This window comes from Scatophagus argus, chromosome 16 (assembly GCF_020382885.2).
Source record: "Scatophagus argus isolate fScaArg1 chromosome 16, fScaArg1.pri, whole genome shotgun sequence".
NCBI lineage: Eukaryota > Metazoa > Chordata > Actinopteri > Scatophagidae > Scatophagus > Scatophagus argus.
The window spans coordinates 20526607-20551470 of NC_058508.1; the positions used below are offsets into that span (position 1 = coordinate 20526607).

The 24864-nt window shown below is 43.4% G+C and overlaps 1 protein-coding gene across 1 annotated transcript; it reads left to right on the plus strand.

Moving 5' to 3' along the window:
- The first annotated feature begins 1052 nt into the window (after positions 1-1052).
- On the plus strand, positions 1053-23890 carry si:ch73-281f12.4 (Ras-associating and dilute domain-containing protein-like). The gene is made up of 16 exons (XM_046414610.1): positions 1053-1741; positions 2544-2873; positions 3916-4151; positions 6231-6559; positions 8878-9573; positions 9731-9768; positions 10629-10798; positions 10894-11006; positions 13819-14038; positions 14348-14520; positions 17092-17236; positions 18102-18283; positions 18399-18771; positions 21362-21483; positions 21980-22119; positions 22209-23890. Exons 1-16 carry the CDS (start codon positions 1614-1616, stop codon positions 22309-22311), a joined length of 3498 nt encoding a protein of 1165 aa, XP_046270566.1. The 5' UTR covers positions 1053-1613; the 3' UTR covers positions 22312-23890.
- The last annotated feature ends 974 nt before the right edge of the window (positions 23891-24864 follow it).

Here is a 24864-nt window from a genome sequence, read left to right on the forward strand (position 1 = left end):
TATCATAAAAATCAGCACAGTGCTGCATTCTGTAACATTAACAAGAGAGTAATTCACATCAGCTGCTGCACATAAAAGTGTGCATCATACAGTACGATGTAAGGGCGTTCCTGATAGTTCCACCTTTTGGCCACTAGGTAGTGCTATTGTTGTAAGCATATCCTACTGGAGGACCAAAGCCTCAGGGCTAACCATCTGTTACAGGGCTGTAACCAGCTGTGTGAGACTGATTTATATATGAGGAGTGTAAACAAAATAAAACACCACTATGTAACAGCATATAAACTGTACACAAGCAATATCACTTCTTAATTTTTTTTAACCTTATCTTCTTCACTTTATGTAAATTTGCATTCTGTGATGCACTGTCCTGTTTAACTAGACTATTTTTGACAAAAGTTGACATTTCTAAAGAACAAAACTAAAACAAATAAATTAAAAAGGAAATCACTGTTGCTGGTCTCAGCCAAGGTTTTGCAGTTATGTAGATGACTATTTTCCAGTAATAATAGAAAATATTAATGTTTGATCTGCATCCTGGTTTTTAAAAAGCCAACACAAAGAGAAATCAGTCTCTTTACACTCTGTGCAACACATAACATGTTATAGCACACATAACAAGTAAAACATGTCATTTAACCTAATATTTCTTCCCATATCCAGACATGGGCCAAAGGAAGAACTGAAAGTCCATGTCAAATAGTGTTTTCCCATCGGTTTGGCTTTAATTAGTTATTTGATGCTAAAAAAAGGGGATAAAATATCATGACTGACAGCTGAGTACTGCTCCTGATTGGGTCAAACGGATGTATGTACATGTATGGACTCTGGCTCCAAATGATGTCAGGAGAACAAGATGTCACCGCTCGTGTCCGGGATATTTTGGCTAAACTTTTATACAGTGGGAGAAAGTGAAGACGTGTCGGCCATCTTTGTATATGTTAGTGGATGGGACTACACTACTGCAGCCAGGTGACGTCTGGTATCCTTAAAAAATGGCCGATTTGCTGCTTCATAGTGTATGTCCATAGCTAACATAATTCAAACGGAGTATGACTGTGTGTGTGGCTCGTCCCGCCTTGTGCGGTGACGTCAGCAGTAGTAGCTTGTGTCTCCGGCAACAGGTTCCCTCTTCATTCAGTCCGCTCCATGCTCCCTGACGGAGTTCACGGATCTTGTGGTTATTATGGACCGGGTTGTCCCTCCTCGACTCGTCTCTCCCGTCAGGAATGGACAAACGATGTACGAAAACGTCTCTGCTTCTTCTTTTTCATTCGTCCCACATTCGCTCCAGTTTGGATTTTTATCTTCAACAAAACTGATTTGGAAGTTTAAACCTAACGGCGTTGGAATGTAACGTTGGTTCATCTCATCTCATCAAGCTAACATTTTTTAAATAACCTTTTTTTCTGGTGGATATATAAATACTTTTGGAGTATTTACAAACCTTTTTGTGATTTTTAACAGTTTTTTCCGAGTTGGAAGTGGACTATCATCCTGGAAAACCCGATAAGTTTTCATCACTTAAGCTAGCTAGCGGCGATGAAAGCTGTTTTCTGCTCGTCTCAACGGTTCCAGTAGTTTTGTTGCGTTTACGTGAATTGAAAACAAGTATGATTTCGGAGGAGAGAAGCAGCCACTTAAATAAACAAGCCCTGAACTTCCCTGTGGGTTTACTGATCCGCTCTCCAAAGAAGCGCTTGGCCAAACTGGGCAGGAAACCCAGCAATGGATCTCTCCAGTAAGTCTTTACTGGTAGCGTTTTAACATGTGTAAGACCCACAAAAACTCCGATTTTGTACTGAAATACAAAGGTGTTGTTATTATTAGCCATCAAGAAAGAAGAAATACTAGTACTAACATTAATAATAAACACCTACATGTACATACAGCAAAAAAACATCATTTATTAAATGTTAAATAGGAGAAAGTTAAAATAAATGTGAAACTAACGTGTTACCACAAACTTCAAAAACAGCAAATCACATTTAGAAAATGAATTGATTTTCTTTAGCTGCTTTTACTGTAACGTGATAATGTGAGACTGAAAGTTGTTGTCATGATATGCAGCGTTAATGCAGACCAGAGGTTATTTGTTTGAAGAAAAGACAGTTACAGTGAAGTTACAGGTTTACACTAAACTACGTTATATTTTAGGAGTATTTAAACTAATGTTTTGTCTGTCTATTGGTGTTGTATCACTATTTCTTACAATATTTATAAAACTCGTTGCCTCTTTGCCTCAAAGATCATTATATATAAACAAAAAAGTACTGTAAAAAAGTAAGTGATATTTTTGTCTGTTGGTGTTTGTGACATTATAAGATGATCAGACTGAAGGTCTTGGTTTTTCTAATCTTTTTATTTACCATTAAGTCTCCGCATACAGTCAGGTACTGACTATTTCAGGAAGAATTTGACCTATTTGGACACAAAAGTCACTATAGGGCCTTTTATTTGTATAATGTCTGTTTATTCCGTTTTTATTTATGGCTTACTGCAGTGTACTTTATCTCACTGTCTTCTCCTCTGTTCCCTCTCAGGTCCAACAACTCGGACAGCATCGTCCGCTCCACAGAGACTGTGTGTGTCCGACAGCCAGCCAAGAGCAAAATCCGCCGCCACAATAACAGGCTTTCAACTGTTTTCAACCAGAGTCCCAACAGTGGACGCCGCGGCCAGGCGCTGGGCAGCGGGGCCCCTGGAGGTGACCTCCAGGCTGCAGACGATCCCGCTGAGCTGTCCAGTCAAATGTCTGTCCCCGGCATCCTGAAGATCTTTGGCAGCGACATCTGCCAGGGGACCAACTATAAGAGCGTGTTGGCCACCACACAGTCCAGTGCAAAGGAACTGGTGAAGGAGGCTTTGGAGAGGTGAGTGGTTTCATCAGACCTTCATCATGACATCAGATGTGTCATTCAGATTCAAAGTGGGGTTGAAACATGTTAGCCCGACTACATCTTACAGATGATCAGTTGAGCCTGAGCAGATATGTTGAGGGTCGATCAGGAAACACCAGCTGTGAAAGTGGTAATATAACTCACCAGCTCTCAAATCTGCAAAATCATGTAACAACTTTTAAAAGTTGAAGGATTAATACATAAAATGAAGAAGCCTTTACAAATGCACAAGCAGTTTCTTACCTCAAATGTGTAAGAACTGGAGGATATTTTTGTGGTGCTCTTATTACATATTTAAAGAACAGTGGTGCAATGTGCTAATGGGGTAATCGTTTCTTTATCGAGAAATGTGATTTCAGCAACAACAACATTATATTATGCATGATAAGTCTAAGGCAGAAGGAGATGAGTTAAACAGTTCTAATTCCATGCACGTGTAGGTCAACTCTTGGGGTATTTATGAAAAAAGTTGGAAGTTAATAACTTGTGTGGTATTGCAAGTTCCCACTGTCTGAGAAAATAGAGAACGTCGCCCTGTGTGCACTAGCCAAGAAGGTCCATGAGGACATGTTGGCACGTTCATACCGATACCTCTTCCTCAGGATGAAGAGGGAGCTCAGTGGTTACCATTTTTGACAGGTGTGATTGACGTTATCACTGCTGTGACCACTTTCTGGAGGTCCAAAATGCTAACTTCTTCAAAGAGGGGATTTGTATGATCCACCACTGCTGAACTAAGTGTGTAAATGTAGGCAGGGACTGTGCTGGAAAGTAATTTGCTAGGTTTTCTGAAGTTGACTCCTTCTGCATTAGGACATGAACTAAATGGTTACCCCTCATATGTATGATGTTCAACCTGGACCAAAGTGTTGGACCAACAGACCTTGGCAGTATGAAAAAGTTGAAAAAGTCAGATATTACATAAAACCCACTGGCTTAAGCTCATTCCTAGAGGATTTAACATCAGCTGCCCTCCTGTGGTCCTCTTGTGTAAATTTCTTTTTGTGTTGTTCAGGTACTGCCTGGAAAAAGAAGATGCCAACGACTATGTGCTCTGTGACGTGATCGGCCAAACGGGTGCAGATAACCAGTGGAAGAGGGAGTGTTTCCGGCTGGTGGGTGACAATGAGAAGCCCCTCATGCTGCAGTCACTGTGGAAACCCAAGGAGGGCTTCTCCCGGCGTTTTGAAATGCAGCTGAAAGCAAGCATTGAAGAGCAAAGTTTGAAGGACAGAGACACAGTCACAGCAGGTAGAGTCCAAAGATTGTGTCTTCTGGCTTTTAAAAACACGCATCTAACCATCTTCAGTGACGTAGGCAAAACTCAGTGACCCTCTCATCCTCATGCCTGGGCAATCAATCACTCAGTCCCCTTGGTGGTGGCATGGGGAGCCTTTATCCTTGTCTCTTATTGCAGGCTAACAGCCCTCATTGTCTGGCTTATCACGGGCTAGAACAGGGGAGATGGCAGGCATGTGAGAGAGGTCAGGAGGAAACAAAAGCTGCACTGAGGGATAGAGGAGGTCAGCATGGCCCCACTCTTATCTTAGCTTTACTGCAAGGGCCCATTAGGGCCCCGTGAAACATGGTCAGCTCTTCCCACTGGGCCTGTAGCTGCCAGAACGTGGCTACTCACTGCTTTGTTATTCTTTCTATCAGAGCTCACTTCCTGCACGCTGAGGACTGTGCAGCCCTGTTGACTTTGGCAGAAGTTTGTTGTGGTCTGATATATGTGGTTTAGATGTTACAGTTTTAAAGGAATAGTTCGGCATTGTGGGAAATGCATTTATCCCTTTTGTTGGTGAGGATGAGATGAGAAGATGATATCACTCTCATATCTACGCGGTAAATGTGAAGCTATGGTTAGTCTAGCTTGGCTTAGCGTAGGGACTTGTCAGCTAACGTGTCTCCATTCAAAGATAAAAAACAAAATCCACCTACCAGCACCTCTGAAGTTCACTCACTGACATGCTACATTGGTTTCTATTAAGAAGGAGTGATTAGCTCATGGGTCTGCGGCATCAAGTTCCCATCGAGACACCCATCTGACCCAATCAGTCATGACATTTCAGCCCCTTTTTACAGCATCACATAACTAATTAAAACCAGACTGATCAGAAAAACATTTGAACAAAGAAATAAGATAAGAAATATGTCCTGGAATTCTTTCCAAATCAACTATTCCTTTTAATTTCCCGTGTTTTGATGCATGAGTTGAATCAGCGCTCGGTGACTTCAACCTGAAACATCAGTATTAGTCAATCAAACCCTAATTCTCATGGTTCTGTCATGGGTGACCAACGCTCCTCTCACTGACCAGAGGAAACTTCACCTCCACAGTCTGTCACACTGGTGTTGAACAATGTGTAAAACACCCATTTCCACGGCTGATAAGAGCGGCAGACCTGCGGGTGTGAAGCTGGGCTCTGTGGACATTCCACGGTGCTTAATGGCTCCAAATGAGCTGAATAGTGTTTGTGTTACGTCAGGTCGACAGAGCTGCTGTTGGTATCAGAGAGAGGTGGTCACATCTCACTTACCCCCACACATTTCCTCTCTTTGCTCTGGTTATGTTTCATTTGTGTTGGTGCCAGAACAGTGAACCGGAGTCTGTTTGACTGGCCAGAGAGATTCCAAAGGGGAATTCTGGTTATTGTTAGTTTTGTGGTTATGTGTTAATTGTCGTACTACTAAACCATCTGGCAAAATCTAAGAACAAGTGAGAAATACAAAACAAACTAAACTGAGCACAAACCAGTAAGGCCGAGAGGTGGAAATGCACTGACTAAATAAACAGGAACTAATTAACAAATACAATACAGGTGACATAAAACAGGTGAGAAAAGACACACAGGAAGTAAAGCAACAAAAAAGAAGCATGATGAGGAGAAAGAAATTTCAAAAGTTCTTAAGGAAGCAGACTTCAAACTTCAAACCCTGATCATGAAGGTATCATTTAGAGCAGGTTTGCCCAGGGGCTACTCGCGGTATTGCATTGAAAAATTCCCCTGCAGCTCAAAAAGCATCCTCCTCTTTTATGAATTTGTGATCCATGGAGGTTTTACATTTGTAAAACTTCCCTCGATTTAAAAATTTATTCTGGAGGCAAAGCCTTGGATTCATTTTTGAAACCTTTTGTGCCCTTCTTCACATTTGGAATATTTTCAGTTGGGATGACGGCAGCTGCAACAATTAATCTAAATTAGTGTATGTTTTTGATTTTGTCTCTTGTGAATGATGAGATGTGACTGACAGTAATATTGACAATGAAGTGAAAATTAAGCAGTTAAAGTTTTGTTATTGTGTATTTTTGTCTTCTTGTCCATGCAGGCATCAACGCTCAGGCTCGTAAGCTGCAGAAGAGCCGCTCCAGAGTGGCCTCGCTGTTCGTGGACAGCAGCGGGGAGGACGTGGATGGACTTGGGATCTGGAGAAGTCTGAGTGAGATGGATCTGTCCGCGATGGGGAAGGAGGCCGGCCGGGCCCGGCAGAGCGCCCTCCGAGAGGATCCAGACGCCGAGGCTGACAAGGAGGTCCTGCAGCTCGGCATGGAAAAGGAAGAGACGGAGAGCAGCGACGACAACACCACCCAGTACTCCATTCATCCTCCCTTTGACTTCCCGTACTTCCTCCTGCTGCAGGGCTACAGCCATAGACAGGTGAGGGAGGGAGGAAAAGCTGTCTGAGTAGTTATTAGCTCATGATGATGGCATTCAAGTGGAAGGGGAAAATATGGAAATGAGAACAACTAAGGACAGCTTATTGTACGATATCGTCTTGTGTAATCGGATGTTTAAAGCCGCAACTTGTCAGATATGGCCAGAAGGAAATTTTAAGTCCAAAAGTCTTTTTGGGGCCTGTAATGGAAAAGAGTCAAAGGAATACAATAACAATCACAATAATAATCACAAATGTCCACAGATATCCAAGTGTTTATCTGCTCCTGCATTAATCCTTCTCGCTGCAGAAGAGCAGTCGTACTGGACAAATGCACACGAGTTACTCTGGTCCGTCTGCAGATTAAATTGCTGTGTAGCAGGAAGTTTGTTCCTGTTCCTCCATTTTAATAAGGTCCTCACAGGATCCCAGAGAGTGTCTTGGCAGCGTTAGGCAGGTGTACTCAAAAACAAGCTTATGAAAGGCAGTTGTAAACAAGGGCATGAGAGTGTTGGATTGAATGTCTTACGCTAACAGCCTCACAGAGAAAATCCCAGAGTTCAAGAGTTGAGCTGTGGTAACACATGCCAGACAGGAAGAAAACTGTGGACTCTTACTGTGGACTAGAGAGTCCCTCTTTAGAGAGAGTCCCTCTCTAGTCCACTTCAGGCCTGAATCATTTCAAAATTAAAGTGCACTACAGAGGGGCTCTATGCTCGAAGCTTACGCCCATACAGGACGAGCTGTGTGAGGACGAAGAACAGAGTGTTCACAGTACATCGAGAAGTAAACCTGCTCAGGATGTTTAAAACAAGGAGATAACCCTGATTAAAGACACACTGTAGAGGAGGATCAGCTACACAGAATCTATTTTTAGACTATATAAACAAACCCAGTGGGAGGTGAGCACTTAAACTGGTCTACTGTAATCTACCAGTAAACTTGGCCAGAGTTTTAAACTGTCTAAAGCACCAACATGTGTCCTGCTGTTGTGTGATGCAGTTTGAAGCCTACACAAGTCATTTCTCACAGTAACCCGGAGAGTCAGGCTGCGGCATTAGCCCAGCCCATTCCCAGGAACAGGAAGCTCGTTCTCGCAATGTTGTTTCTCAGATTGCTGACTGAGCAGGATGCTGGTAGCACCAGAGCCAAGAGCCAAGAGCTGCAGCAGGCTGAATGTTATTCTCCAAAACCAAAAGCAAAGGAACGAGGTGGATCACAACAGGCTTGTCATGCTAATTACTCTATCAACTTATCTTACACACCTTATGTTATTGACTTACAGTGTATGTACTTCTGTATGTGTTTTTGCTGACCTCGATGTTTCCCGTTGTGTTTACTTGAAATCAACTGAGTCACCAACTGCTTTGATAATCGATTAATAATTTCTGTCATTTTGTCAGCTAAAAAGTCAGACCTTTGTTGGTTCAATGCTTTCAATGTCATTATATCAGTCGCATAAAATGGTCTTAAAATTACAAACATATCCTTATTACGTGCTTATTTCTGGAACAGTATGTTGTCCAACAGAAGTGGTCATCATGACAGGGTCAGTAGATACTACTGTCCGCAGTAGCGTGAAAGGCCTCTCAGACTGCTCAGCTCCTTCCAGCACAGATGATACAGTATCATTGCATGGCTAATAGTCTTAATGCAGTGACCTGGAGGCCATGGACATCGCTGATGTCTCACTCGTAAGCCCTTCCATTCCTGTCTCACCTCATGCTGCCTGATCGTTCTTCCAGCAGCTGATCCTGGTGCTGTTCACACACACACACACTGCTGGTTCATCTCCAAAATGTTAAACAAGAAAATCAGTCCCATCCAACACGGCGGCTTTCTATAGTTTTCATCGCGACTGTGGGCTTAAACTAGAGTTGATTGTTCTGCATTCTCCCAAGTGAGAACTGGAAGTGTGGTGGAGTGGAGCTTCTCGTTACTCTTGGTCAACAGATGGGTGCAGACTGCCCTGAATTACATCCTGAGGAGACATTGCTTTGGTTTTGCTCACGCAAGACACCATGACATTAATGAAGGTGCTCGTATTCACATAAGTTGAAAGTATTGCTAATTATTTAAGTGCCAAAATGACTTCTTAGGTGTAATTTATTGTGGGTTTTTTTTCTGATATGGACTAAAAATGTTTGAATCTTTAGGTTTTGGACTGCTGATCGGACAAAACAACATTTGATGATTGAAAATAGAGAACTGTGACCTGATGGTTTATGTATTAGCTGAGTAAATAAAAGGCAGGATAATTAATACCAAAAACTGTTAGCTGCAGTTCTTCATTAAACAAAGCACTGTTGGTTTTTTGCAGGATTTTGTCATCTACCTGATGAGTGGGACCACCACCATCTTTGGCTGCTGCAGGGAGCATTGTAACGGAGAGGATGAGGAGAGGTTGAAGGTCGATATCCTTCTCTTTGCTCCTGACGTGTTGCCCCAGCACTGCTGTGTCAGACGCCTGGACTCTACCAACCCAACCTCCACAGGGGAGCACAGAAAGACTCTGACAATGCTGAAGCCCCTCCACGGTGCTCCTGTGACCAGAAACGGTTTCCTTCTCAAAGAGGAGGTGGAACTGAACCCGGGGGACTTGGTCGGCTTGGGGAAACACTACCTATTCATGTTTAAGGATCCTACCAGCAGATCAGGATCCCTCCAGACTCCTCCCTGGATGACCAGACTTTGCCCGAACTCTGACACAAAAGCGGCATCGTCTTGTTTATCATGCGGCTCAGCCATCACCATCAAAAGGTTCCAGAGGAAACCTTTACCCCCTCCTTGGAGGGACCTGGAAGGCACAGAGGCTTTGCTAAGCTATGAGCTGGAGCAGGAGGAGAGGATCCTGCAGGAGATTTTGGACATGTTAGACCCCAGTGGAAATGAACCGAAGCTGACGCCCGCTTTCCTGCTGAGCCTCTGTATCCAGCACTCGGCCTCCACGTTCCAGCTGACACATTTCAGGCAGCTGCTGCTCCGGATAGCCAGTCAGATCCAGCTCGTTATGTGGGTAAGGATGAAACTCGGATAACTGGCCCTCTGTGCCAGAGAATCTCAAATGAATAAGAGTGTGGAGAAGAATACAATCAAATGTGAGATCAGGGTTGGATGTTTGCTGGTGATGCATGCTTGAAACGGATATTTTCTGTATCTGTTCTCCCTCTTAGGAGAAGACAAAGGAGCTCGCAGCAATCCAGCCAGAAATGTGAGTAGACAAACCACAAGTGTTTTCAGACTGTCCCAGAAATACGTGACAATGAGCCGCAGCTGCTGCCTGCGATGATATATGACACACGACACCTTGAGTTTTACTGTCAGAATAAAAGAGGAGTTAAAGTCTGTTTTTACAGCTATGAGCTCCTCCAGAAACAAAGAGCTTCTTTTAAATGCAGGTTGTGCAAAGAGATCATTTCCTACAGTCAAAGTAGAAGTAGCAGAGCGCTTTCTCATGATTACAGAGTTCACTTTATCATCAGCTGTTACTGGATTACGCTTTGTCTGTCAGCAAGCGAGCAAAGTCTCCAAACTCTGAATTAAACTAATTGGGTGGTTTGTAACAAACAGAGAAAAGCCACAAATTTTCACATTCAGAAGTGGGAAACAGAGAATGTTTGATAAATGATGTCACATTCGCGACTTAATTGGTTATCAGAATTTTTAATTAACTTTCAGTTGATTAACTAATAAATTTGTCCTTCTTCACATCAGACATTTTGATTTGATTTAGTGGGAAAAGCATTAACATTCACATTAACATTGACTTTGACTTCATGAGCGGAAAGTTGCTGTCAAAAATATTAGAGGAAGTTCAGTCAAAAGGTTAACTCGAAGATTGTGCAGCTATTACAGGCTAATCCTGAGTCAGACTGACTGAATTCTGTTGTCATAACAAACAACATATTGGGAGCAAACCGTGTGGGTGAACATCGCCGGATCCCTCACACCATGAGTTCAAACCCAAAGCACGACTCTGTGCACCTGCCACATTTTCTGTGCTATACAGTGAAAGTATAGAAGGAAAGTTTTACACTTGGTTCAGCACTGATCTCTGTGTTTTTACTCCAGGGGCTCCAGTGACGGGCAGCCCGAGCATCTTCAGCTGCTCAGCATGGAGCAGCTGATCCCAGGTCTGCAGCCCCTGGTGTTGTGGATGGCCAACTCCATCGAGCTGCTGCACTTCATCCAGCACGAAGTCCCTCAGCTGCTGCCCTGGAGGCAGGACCAGGAGGACGAAGGTGGACAAAAACACATCGCAGTCTCACAGCATTTAGACATGCAGTGTGTTGTGTGTGTTTTTAAAACCTGTTTGTGTGTATGTGTGCGTTGTCAGGTCTGTTGGACTCTGAGATGTCCTCCACTCGGACAGCCTGTGAAGAAGCCATGACAGTACTGGAGGAAGTCATCATGTTCACCTTCCAGCAGTCTGTCTACTATCTAACAAAGGTTAGCATCCACACATTAATATACTTCATTCATGTAGTGAAAACAACACGTTTCACATCCTTTTTGCCCTCTAAAATCTGAGTGTCGGTCGCATGTGAAGCAGGAAATTGGACTGTGTAAACACCGTATTCTGTTTTCATTGAACCAACTCCAGACAGAAAACACAGCAGCAGAATGGAAACACCAGCGCTCAGCCAGGAAAGGCCTGTGAGATAGTGAGCAGAATGTCTTTTCCACTGACTGGAGGATAAACAAAAAGACAATCTTGTCTTCCTTGGTTTCACCGCTTTGTTGACAACAAACCAAACCAGAAAGTGTGATAGGGTGAGAACCAGACAGAGACGCACAGAACAGTTCAGTACAGTTAAATAATCAAAACGGTGACGTGCATGGTGAACCTCTGTGGAAGCAGACGTAATCACAATAAAGCTGGACCCCAGATGGAGCCTTGGGGCACACCAGAAGAGACAAGAGGATAGAAAACTAGATCATAACTGATACTGGTCGATGATGCAGGTATAGTTTAAGGCCACCTCAAATCTAAACACTTTTCTAAAGGTGTTTCCATGCATCTTAGTTTGTGTCTGGATGTTCTTTCTGTTAAAAAAACTCATGTTTTAAGTCCATCATGACTCTTCCAGGCCACATTTATGTGACTTTCCCATGTTAAAGTTGCTTATTAAAGGCTGTGTGGTTTACACCACAGCTCAGACAGCTAACAGCAGGGACTGCACAAACACCGCCGACATGCACAGCGGCTGTTGGAGGAAGGGAGGGAAGGAAGCAGGAACAGCCTGTGCTGTTGTTTTCAATACTCAGACATATTTCTATCACTTGTGCTGCACATCAGCCTGCACTGAATCATTTTATTTGGACAGTGTGTATTCTCTTCTTTTTAAATAAGCCCTGACAAGTTTGTTTTGTGTGGCTTTTTCAGAGGTTGGTCTTCATCGCATTTGTCACTTTTGAGGCTTGTTAATCGTGCAGTCAAAGCTTTGTTTATGGCAGTAAGATGCATTATAATTCGTCTGCTAATTAGACGAAGTGCATTTTAAGTGTCTTTTTGCTTGTTGCTTTTTTAATTCTGAACAAAAAGGGAGGATTAACAGCTACGAACTGCAGTCCGTTTCCTGTAGAGGAAGACAAAGTGTCTTCAGAGAAACACCCAACAAGGGAAAGGAAGTCGAGGGGAGGAAAAAGTTGTTCTGCTGATTTCGTGTGAAATGTGGCTAAATGTTAATGGCTGACACACATCATTTCTTCACTTCTTCTTCTTGCTCTGCTGAAGTCTATTTAAAAACAGGGTATGAATAAAACCAAAAGGGGCAATAATGTAGCTGTTAGTTACAACACCAGCGAGTGCTTAGTAGAAGAAGACGTGTGATGTGTGGGGCGTTATTTTAAAGATTAATCACTTCTGAAAAGTACTCATCACCATTTCCCAGAGCCCAGAATAACAACCAACAGTCCAAAACACAAAGACTCTTCATTCACTACCATAAATGACAAAGAAAAGCAGCTGGACTCAGCAAATGTTTGACCTTTAAGCTTGAAAATTTACTGCAAAAAAAGAAAAAAATCCAAAATTTTGGCAACTAACTTTCTTATGATTGACTCATTGACTCGTTACAGATGTACGAAAAACAGGTGCGTATCCAGATACGTTTAAAAACTATTTACAGCCATTGTAGCTGCCCTCCCTTGGTCTCCATGATAACCAATCAGCATCTTCAGATTTGCTGAGCCGCACTGCTGACCTGTTTCCTCAGGCATGCGAGGTTATTGTCGACTTTATGGCCTCTTTCAGTTTGTCCGAGGTCACTATCTTAGTCATGCTGGTGAGTCTTCTTGTGTTTATGTGTACCTATCAGGTGATGTCATGCGTACAAAGCAACAGCAGTACTGTGCCAGAAGACATGATAAGAGCCGGATCTGTGTGAGGACTGACAATGAGCTGGTGCTTTGTTCCTCTTTTATGTACATATATTTGGGGTAAACTTCTTGTTTTCAGACACACAGCCGTTTTTACAAATGCTACATTCAGCATGCAAACATGAGAGAAAGACTATGTTGATTTAATCTGGGTTTAATTACACTCAACAACTGATCTGGGCTAATGTGAGGTGTCAGTTTTTTATGTGATTAACTGTGAAAATGATAATAAATTGTTAGATTTCCACAGCAGCATGACGTTATCCCAGAATGTGAGGGAAATGGCTGCCACGTGACTGTGGTCTTTAGTGCCTTTTATTGCTTATCAGCCTTACCATTCATTTCTGTGGAAACTCCTGCCCCTCTTTGGCTTGTCAGAAGTACGACTCCCTTCAGCTGTTGCTCACGTACTTTTTATCTTCATTGTACTGAGAGCTGACAGCTGTGTATGAAGGAATCATGGATTATTAACCAGTCAGTCTGCTGTTGAGTTAACTAGATGGTATTTTGTCAGGAAGACCAGTATGTTTTATTTTAAAATTCTCAGTGTGCTATTTTGTTTTAATTCCTGCCTGCAGTTTTTAGCTTGCAGAATGACCCAAAGGGCAGTGGAATAGTTTTTAATTTTCCTACCGCCGCCCTTTGTGTTGTGACACACAAACTTTCCTGCAAGGTTTCCTGCAGGCCTTGTGAAAGCCTTCCTCTGTTTGAGTCATTATGTCATTATGTTCTATACATAGCAGCACTAAACAAGACATGACAGAAAAGAACAGTATTTTCCTATTAGCCCTCTAGCACTGTGCTTCAGGAGTCACCTGAAGGCAAAGGAAAGGTGTCTCTATGCGTAGATGATGTAAAACGTCCCCGTCTCTCCCCACAGAGTATGTACTCAGCCCTGCCCGGCCTGCTGGATGGGAACCCGTTCTCGGAGAGCGGTCAGCTGCGAGTGCCCGATGGGCTCAGCGGCATCCTGGAGGTGCTGAAGGAGGCGCTGAAGCTTCTCACAGCCTTCCAGGTCCACCCAGACATCTCACTGCAGCTCTGTGCCTACCTGTTCTTCTTCATCAACGCGTCGCTCTTCAACGCCCTCATGGAGAGAGGTGAGACTGCAGCTCACCTATTGAGAAACCTGTTAGACCAGTTTTAACATTTGTTTTAGTGTGAAGCAGTGCCAGTCAGGCGCTTTGGTGTGGACTGAAATACAACAGTTACGGCAAATTTTGTATCCTTGTACGTATTTGCACTACATTAATGATCAACATGCAGTAAATTTTCAAACTGCTCAGCCCATGCAGTGATGCAGATACCTTTAATTTGGGGCTGTATTTACTAATATATTTGACTATGTTCTTAAGCATTTTCACTAAATGATACTTTACATGCCTGTACTGTCACTGAATGTTCTTCAGGATCTGTCGCTGGGTTCTACCAGTGGTCCCGAGGTGTCCAGATCCGGGCCAACCTGGACCTGCTGATGGACTGGATCCAGAGCATCAGTCTGGGTGATCTGGCCAGCGAGTTCTTCCAGAAGCTTTCAGCAGCCGTCAATCTGCTGGCCACACCCAAAGAAACCCTCCTGCAGGTCAGAGGACGTTTCCGTTTCTCCCTTCCTGTTTGTCTGTCCACAGGCGGGTGTCAAGTCATGTCTGCGTCAGCCTGAATGTTTTCATTGTCTTAAAGGTGTCAATACAGCATAAGTCATGTCTGTTTATGTATTAGGTGCAAAACTTCACCTCACCCTCACTCGACCCTTCCTGCTGCAGCTGTGTGTCTCACCTACTGCTTTCCACAGCTTCTTATTGTTGCCAAACATTGTGATGACCTTGACTAATAATGCCATAAAGGCTGACAAGTCTGTAAAAGCATGTTATTTTATGGCTACAGTAGCCTTGAGAATGATGCACTCAAACCGTTCACATTGATCAGATATGAGGAAATAGCCTTCAGCAACAGAGCAAATGTAAATAAACAAACATGACCAACTCATGATGTCATGGTGCCAGTCAAGGGTTTGGCCATCACTTATCTACCTCAAAATCACATCCCTGAGAATATCCTGTTCACCAGTGTATGAGTATCTAACATGTTATCAGCTTAAATCCTATTTCTTTTGACGTAAGGGGAAAGGGGTGGCCAAGACGTTTTAAAGTCTTCACACTTTCTGTGTTGGTGTGTGTACACTGTGTGACTCAAACAGTTCTGTACATCACGAGAACAACAACTTTGTATTTGCTTTTTGTTGTGTTTAGTCTTTACTGCGAAGCGGTAGCCAGCCAACTTCATTTAATCCCCTCTTAAGTACATCGCTCTCTTAGTTACCCATTCAAATCTTGTTTACACTTTGTACCACAGAAGGAAGTTGAGCTCTCACTCACCTGTTGAAACACTGAGGTATTCAGAGCCATAAAGGGAATCCAACACATAAAATGATTCAGGTATGACAGAACAAAAGTCATACAAAAGGTGAAAACAAACCTCACCCTGATTCACTGGTTTGTTGTGCCTGGAAAGATGGTTACGTGGAACCTGCTGATGTTTTTATGGTGAAGAAGCCACGTGCTGCTGTTGCTTTAAACAGAAAAGGCTGCACCGTATCTGCTGTACATGTGTCTTATTTTGTAAACCGTGAAAAGGGTTGCTGGTTTAAGTAGAGACACTTTTGGTTAACATTCTTCCTTCCCCGACTATTAACTATTAACCGTTTCAACTCTTGCACCTGTATTTAACAACTGAAATTGTTCAGTGTTAATTATTACTTATAGATCAGTGTTTCAACAATTTAACCATATTTCCTTTGAGGTATTTAAGCTCTTTTAGCTAAGTATTTTTATGTGGTAATTCAATCATTTATCCATCCATTCACACATTTTCAGTTGTTTAATTGTTGTCGTGTCTCAGGTTGATGGACAGCTTGATGATTACGATCAGTGATGTCGAAGAAAGATCATTTCGGATATCTGAGCTGAAAACTGAATTAATTTAAAGTTGATCCTGCGCCGTATCAGTGGGATTTACCTTTCATTTACCTGAGGCTGACACCTGTTTTCACTGTGAGACTGAGGGCGCCATCCAAAGGCTGCATCTCATGTGCAGGACTGGGTGGTTGGGATGCTGCTGGTTGATGTTATCCCTGCCCTGGCATGAGGTCGCGTTGCAGCTGCCGCAGCAGAGCACACACCCTTTTTTAGATTTTTAGTTTTCCATCTGGAGTTCTGGGATTTTAAGAGCTTGAAGTGACTCGCTGGCACTGTTGTGAATTGTTGTAAATTACACCAGAGGGATGTGGTGTCCTTTGTTTTGCCAGCAGTTATGGAGAGCACAACATCTTATTTTCAGAGAATATGGCTGCCAAGCATTAAATCTCAGACATAACAAACAGAGACGATGTTAAAATCCTGCTGCGTTTAAGCTGTTGAGCTGCGTTTGCATTTGTGTTATAAGAAGAAGGGCAGGGACACAACATTTAACTTATGGTTTCCACCGTGGCCCCGGCATGTCTGGGCAAAGACTGACTTCCACCAACTCAGACAGACTGAATGAACTATGTCATGTCTGCAGTGTTGCTCGTGTAATAGTGACATTAATCAAGTGACTCACCTGTTTCCTCGACTTGACTCTGTAGTCATCAAATATTTTCTGCTTGAGTTCATGATAAGGACTTTCACAGCAACCTGAGAGGTGGAGAGAATGAACAGTTTACACTTCTCACGCTGCGCAGAACAACGGAGGGGTGTTAACCACAATATTCTCACCTTTTATTTGAGTGCAGAATAAATAAACACCATAATGGAGCTTTGATGCTGCTGTGATGCGAGAGAGCTCAAAGTGTTTCTCAGAGTTGGACTGAGAAATATTTTCCCAGGAGGCTTTGCTCCCACATCTGGCCCTGGGGTGACAGGGACAGAAACTATTTACTAGATCATATAATTGGTTTAAAATACACCGAATGCAAATGAGAGAGTAGCAGTGAGTTGTTTCTCCCACCCTGTCATTCTCACAATGACTAAAAAGTGCTTTCATGGCTCCTTTTTCAGATCAAACCATCAGCGGATCACGTTTACAATCCTGCACGTTTAAGTGGAGGCTTTCAGAATAAGTCGCCTTCGTGTCTCTCGGTGTTCTGTGTTTCATTTGTCGTTTTATGTCCGTCCAGGCATCCTGGGCTTCTCTCAGGACTGAGTTTTCTGCCCTGAACGCAGCTCAGCTTCACCACATGCTGAGGGAGTACAGCTCTGGTAAAGTCTGTCCCACCGGATGGACGCCATCCCCAGAGGACGCAGAGGACGCCATCAGAACAGGTGAGTGACACACACACACACACACACACAGTCCCAGAGAAGAGACATGTAATAAGTTCATTGACAGATACGTAACAATTTAAAGATGTCACTTTGGGCTTTTTTTAATTGTGATGTGGATTATTTCATTGATTTTTGACATTTTATGGATTAAACAATTAACTGATTTATTGAAAAAATTAATCTGTAGATGAATCAATAATGAAGATAAATGTTGCTTGAGGCTGTCGTCTTTCTCTCTTTCTGGAGAGAATTAAGACAGTATCTAAATTATGAAACTACCTTCTGCCCAGTTTTCTGTTTGCTGTTCCCAGAAGTATTTTCTGAGGTGTCCTTTCCCTCGAGACGAGCGTGTTTACTGTAAACTGCAGTAATCGGACTCCCCTTTCAGCGGGAATCTGAACAACCTATTGTGTCATCTGCATGTTCACACTTGACTGTGGGCATTGTGATAGATGACACAGTGCGCCTAACGACTATAACAACCTGATACGAAAAGAGATCAGAACGTCTGCTCAGAAGCTCTGAAGAAAACTCGCTGATTGAAGTCTGTGATGTTTCATCCAGTCAGGCCTGCCGCTAACGGACACTTTCATAATTAATCGCATAGTCGAGGTTGATCAATGTGATGCACCTTCACGCTACCTAACTACTGAGCCGAAGCCTTATTTTTATACTCGATTTACTTTACCAATCAGCTTCAGGCTACAGTTACCCCTCAAATCCACTTTTCACCCCATTTATTTCATTTACTCAAATGGAGCAGCTTTACGTAAAGTTACGGGGTTGTATTTCAATAGAAAGCTGGAATGAATCTCGGGTCAGATGTGATGGATGATGGCAGGCCTTTCTCTCCCCCCTGCAGGCGACATCCTGGAGAGCTTCGACAGCCACCCGCCGCTCATCCTGCCCAGCAACACGTTTCACCTGGAGCTGGGTCAGCCCGTCGTGGAGCCCGCTCTGTTTGAACAGCTCAGCCATCTGCAGGAGTTCATACGGCGGCTCCCCAGCAGTGAAACCCAAGCCAAACCCGATGTGGAGGAACAGGTAACGAGCTCTCTGACCCCGGAGCTCAACGACATAACAAGCCGCCGGTGACAGTTAGGAAATGAGACACCTTGATGTTTCTACATCTGTTATTGGTTGGCTTTATGTTCCTCAGGCTCTCAACGGGGCAGCCACAGACTGCCAGTCTACGACCTCAGACTCCGTTGTCCAGGATCCTGCCCATCAGGTGGCCTCTGGCCCAGATGCTTGCCCCTCGTCTCAGGCAGACCTGGACTGTGCGTCTCCTGCAGAGCCGGCTCAGGCCCGAGGATCTCATGGCGACCTGAGCAGCTGCGAGGCAGTCCTGACCCAGAAGCTGAAAAGCCTGGAGCTACAGAACACCCTCCCAGGACAGGCTGACCTGGTCTACCACAAGAGCCTGGCACTGGACCCGTCCTGCCTGCTGACACCACCCAACACCCCACAGGGTATGGAGTTGGCCGAGCTGGAGGCGGATCTTCAGGAGGGCGCTCGCCAGCAAAAGAAAGGTGACTTTGTCACAAAAGGCACATGTAGATGCAAGCACATTCATCAGTGAAGCAGTTGAATGTACTCTCAGGATGGACCAATCAGAGCTGTAACGCTGTGTGCTGCTCCCACATGTGGGGAACAAAGCATGTTTCTATGTAAAAAGCCCTAACAAATAAGATATTCAGAAAGACCAAAAACCAAAATGTTGTTATCCCAGAAAAGGATCTAAAGGGCAATAAAAGAAAGAAAAAGGGACAAAATCAAAATACAGTCATATTAAAATCACAATGTGGATTGTACTCATCATAAAAAATATTTTATTAAACATATAAACATATGAACAATTAGACTGAATCCCTTCAGGTGTGAAGGGTTAAAGGATTAGGCTGCAGCCTCTGCAGTCGGGTATGAATCATTTACACACCAAATTTTGTAAATGTAGAGTCAGAGAATTCCCCTTTAATGGAAATCCAGCCAGCAGTTGTTGAAGCATTTCATTCAGAATCACAAGTGTGAACCGGCCAGTGCAGCAACATACAGGCTGCATATATAAACATGCATATATAACTGAGAGTTGGGACTGTGTGTACACGTACAAAGAAACCCACACTTCCACCACATGGGAAGACAAACCTTCAGCATCTCAGGGGGCCCACTCTCGGCTTCACTTGGACAGCAGGTTTTGATTGGAGCGATATGCAGCTCGGTCACAGTCTGACCAGCCCGCCTCGAACCTTGTCTCCACTTCGCCACATCTGAAATGAGGTCACCTCTTAAAAACTCGGTTCACCTCCTCCTCCAGCATCTATTAAGGAAAGTATTTAGTCACTTGACCTCGTGGACCAACTGCATACTTGTCCCTGGCGGTTTCAGGTCCATGACGGTGCCCCCTACATAAAAGAGGTGGAGCCGCCTTTGCAGTCCTCCCTTCATCTTCTACTGACTCCAGGGGTCAGGAATTTCAAGTGGAAAGGCTGAGCAGGGTGGGTTCGCCCTGCAGAGGAAAGAGTGTTTCCTCTCCCACCTCTATTGTTTTTGGACACCTCCTTCATGAGGTCATCTGTAGGAGTGAGAGGGAGTCAGGCCAGCTACTTCGCTGCCAGTTCAGTTCTCCTGAGAGGCTCGCTGCCTGCTCTGGTCGGAAGCGGGCCTTCAGAAACACTTTTGGTCACATGTGATCGTGTTTGAACGTAAGCGGTTCGACCTGCGTTAATGCGCCTCCTAGCAGGCCTCCCACTGAGGCTGTGTGCTGTTACTGAAGGCTTTAAGCTGGATTTGGTTTGATCTTAATCAGATGTCTTTACTCTCATTGGTTACTTGTCGTATTATGTTTTCTCTGTTGATAAAAGTCATTTGTTTAAAGGGTCTGAGGATTGCACTGAAACCATCTGCCACCATCTCTGTACATTTAGCGGTCCTAATTAGCAATAGTTTAATACTTTCACATCGAGTTTAGTTTATTTTGATAATCTATTGATACCTTAAGAGATTTTTTTTCAACCATAATTATCAACATTTAAGGTCCTCAGCATCTCAAATGTGTCAAATTTACTCCTTTTCTTCTTTCTGTCGTAATGAAGTGGAAATTGTGGGGGTTTTGACAGTTGCTTTGATGCCCTGGCATTGTCCATCAGTGTCTGATGTCTTAAAGATTAATTGATTAAGCAGTTAGTCATAACTGATATAATGAAAATAAGTAGTAGTTACTAGTTAGTTTGACCTAAACTAAGTTGTAATGAGAAATGAACTTAAATCACAAAGTAAGTTGAGGAAAAGTCCGGTTTTCACACCCTGATGTGAACTTGGCCTCCGGTTTATCTACCTCTGTGGTTCTGGCTAACAGCTAACGTTATTTTGAAAGTTTGGTAATCCTTTAATCTGGCCCCAAGAATTACAGAGAGGTGGTGATGTCAGGAGAGAAAAGAGCAGTGGCCGATCTGTCATGGGAATTTACAGTTGGGTTGTTGCGTGGAATCTTAATCGGCCGCGGCATTGTTCGGGGCAGGTCCTGCGTGGGGGGCAGACGGGCTGCATGTTGGGAAGAGGCGCAGGGGAGGGTTGGGGAGCAGGAGCATCAGGGGTGGGAACAGGGATTTTTCTTTTTCATTTAGGGAGTGCTACTGTCACAATGTCGTGTCAGGAGGACCCACATGAGCCCGTGGAACACAGGAAGTCCCTGTCACAGCTCGCAACATGCTAACGTGTCCACGTTCAAGTCCCACTGCTGAGGCAAAGGTTATGAAATCCCGCGATATCGCGATATGTATTGTATCACCAGATTCTTGCACAGCCCTGGACATGGACCTCCTGGAGTCTGAACGTTGGTGGAGGTGATGGGTCAAAGGTCGAGGGTCTGAAAAGATTAGAGCAGGAAGAAGCAAATCTAACCATTAAGGGACTAAGACAAACAGAGAAACAAGACCCTCCTCACAAAGCTTCATTTATAGAACTCTTCATTTTATTTAATATGTAGTTTTAATAGGTACTAAGCAAGTCTGGGACTTGTCAAAGGCAGTGGTCCAGCGTTAGGTCCCAGATCCAGCAGGACTTTGTCAACGTTTGTTGTTTTGACTTTGTTTTGATGGTTTTCTGTGTTTGTTTGCTCAGCCAGTGGATGTGCTGAGGGGAAGACGGAGAGCGTGGAGGAAGCAGAAGACCGAGAGGAAGTGTTCACGGTGGAGCTTCAAAGAGGGCCTCATGGTCTCGGCCTGGCGCTCGTGGATGGAACGGTACGACGACCTCCACATGCAACATACGTCCACTTCTTTCCTTCATAACATTGATTTAATATAGCATAGTCGCAGGTACGAGTTGTGTAATGTGAAGTTGAAGGGTGAACTCTTATCTGGATTGTCTCAGATCAGCTTTTGTGTGTCACACAGTTTAATCCGGACGCAGAAAAAGCTTGTGTAGCTGCTCAGGTCTCATGTCGAAGACTAATCAGATCAGACTGTGAACCGCAGGGATTTGAACCCAACAGACTGAAACTACACATGCAGTCAAATCAAACTCGAAAGCTGATGGTACATTATGTGTTAACGAGACAGCAGCTCGTTATTGTTAATGATGCTACTATATAGTCCTGCTTTTATAGGTCTGACAACTGGTACTGTTCTGTGTTTTCTTACACATTTTAAAATAAATTTTAAATGTATAATTAGTTTATTGTCCTGCTTGTCGGAGCTGTCAGTAATATTTTACTGTTCCTGTTTTATCTTCGTGTAGAAAACACAGCTGAGGATGAGCGGCATTTATGTGAAGTCTGTGGTTCCCGACTCTCCTGCCGCTCAGTGTCAGAAACTGAGAACAGGCGACCGCATCCTGGCTGTCAATGGCATCAGCCTGGTTGGTATGGAGTATAACATGTAAGTATTAAAGTACACACAGTACACGCAGTGTCATGTGCTTCTCCCGTCTCTGTGTGTTTAAAGCCATCTCTGTGTTTTCATCTCAGTGGTAGAGAGCTGATTCGATCATCGGGCGACTCCCTCAGACTGCTGGTGACCAAGATCGACTCGAAGACACGCCACAAGGACTCGGCTGTGACTAGATGCTGAAGGAAGAGCTGCGGCGGGCGATCAAGTGCAATTGACAATACTGGACGACGTTTGGTTCAGTCAGTATTTGTCATGGATCGATTCCCTCAACCAAAGGAAAACACACTTCCTGCTTCACTTTTCAGACTGGAATGAAACTGAGCATTGAGACAGTTGACCCAAGCAGCAGTACTGACTCACTGGGCTCCTCAGCTCAGACTGTGGGCGTTTGCTGGCAGGTAGATGGTCAGTAGTTTTTAAAAGCTCATTTGCTGTCCCAGCCTCTCTCTGGCCTATAAACAAACTCTGCGTCAGACTGCACTCCTCATAAACCGCAAAGGTTTGGCGACGAGGAAAACAGCTGAAACACGTACAGCGCTGCATGTCTGAGCGCACAGTTTTCTGCCTGAACGCCACCAAGCTGCTCCCGGATCAGCACCTGATTCACATCTGGCATTAACTGGAATTATTTTGAAATGCATTTTGAAAACTGTGAAGCCGCATATTTTAAGACCTTCATCGTACCCGTCAGAGTCATGAAATCATATTTCTTTGCACACGTTAAAAAAAGTTTTCTCCAGTTCAAATATATTTGTTAATATTCTGTTAACACATTTCTAGAAAATTCCCAATTCTCATTTCACAGCAGCCTTGGGAGCAACTTATAGATTTTCCATTGCAACAAGTTTCCGCTTTTGTTTTGCAAAGTTTGTTCCAGCAGCCAATCAAATGTCGAGCTTAAACAACAGGAATCTTTATCAGTTGAAAAGCTTCTTAACCTGAAATGTTTGTGTTCTTTCTTTCTCTCTTTCCTCTTTAAAGGCGCTATAATCAACATTTGTCCTGTTAACTATGGATCAAATGGCTCAGAGTGGTGAATGAGCTTCGTACTGACTGTTTATCTTTCCGGCCACAACTTTACTGTTCTGGATCATTTTCAACACTCTTATAGAGTTGTTTTCAGACAGCAGACAGACACAGTTAGAGAGCAGCTGGCAACATAGTGGAGCATTTAGCAGCTGAACAGGCAGATATTTCCTTCAGTCAAGACAGTGAAGATTGGACTTAGATTCAACACGACTCCACACGAATGCTATTTTCAGTTCTTCATATGTTTCACTGAAGCAACATTCACATCTGCACACAAACACAAATAAATTAGAGGAATGGTGAGAGATGAGAGGATGGATACAACTCTAATGTCTGTCCATCGACGTTAGCCAGTTAGCTTAGCTTAAGCATAAATACTTTAAACAGGGCCAGTTTTATGCCAAGCTAAGTTAACCAGAATGGTTTCAATCTTCAAATCCATCGATTCTAACATGTTTCCCAAAAGCCTTATGATCAGCAGTTTGGGCCCAAATCAGAAAACATTGTAGAGTTACTGATGTGAGAGCAGCTGAGAAACATCAGCAGATATGTTTTAAAATGTTTAACACTCTAGAATGAAGTACTGCTAATCTGAAGCCTGTCTGTATTTTCATCCCAAATGTAAACAGTGTTTAAGTTCAAGTATATTGACTCAAGAAGTATTCAATTTTGTAATATTTATATTGCGCAGTATTTTTGAACCTATGGAATAAATATTATTTTGACTTGTTGCAGTTTTGTTGATTTTACACTCCGGGATGCTTTCCGGTTAATGTATGTTCATGCATCAGTCTTCTCCTACACTGTGTGTGTGTGTGTGTGTGTGTGTGTGGACAAGTTAAACAGCAGCAGCAGCAGGTTTTGCAGCAAATTAGCTCTGCTGCTGCAATCTAAAAGCCTGGCAGGGTGGAGCAGCAGGGAAGCTGCTGGGTGTGTCGGCTGCATGGCACGCTTTAGTGGCCGCCACCAGCAGCTGTTTATAGCTGCTCTGTGGTTTCCACAAGCCCAGCACTTTCCACTGACTCCAACACAAGCTGCACAGCTCAGCCTCTGTAGCCCCCCGAGGCCACAATTAAATGCACCGTTTTATACTGGAATGAAAATTTGAACATGTTGTACACTGTTATTTAAATGTGAACACACATCCGAGAGTGTAACTGAAGTGTAAGCAGGCCTGAAGGTGCTGAGTGTGAGGCTCCCCTGCAGCTTCATGACATAAATCCTCTTTTATGGCCAAAGTTTTGTTTTCTTGTTTTACTGTTTGTTGATTACACTGCAGGGTTTTAATGCTCAGGCCTGAATGGCTGCTCATCAGCAAAGTACATTTACTCAAGTACTGAAAAATTTTGAGGTACTTTTACTTGAGTATTTATTGAGCATTTATTTTATTTTGTGCTACTTTATGCTTATACTTCACTGCGTCTCAGAAGGAACTATAATACTTCTTTTTGCACTGCATTCATCTGACAGTTGTAGCTACTTTGAGTGAAACAAAATTGAATTAGCACAGGGTTGAGCTGCTGCTAATGCTAACAAGCTTACATTGACAATGCTAATGTTCTGATATTCAGCAAGTATAATGTTTATGATACTCAACATCTTGGTGTGTACTTGCTAATTAGCATGGAGTTCAAGGTGCAACTGAAGAGTTTTGAGGTACTTTTACTTGAGTATTTCAGTTTATGCTAGTTCTTGATACTTAAC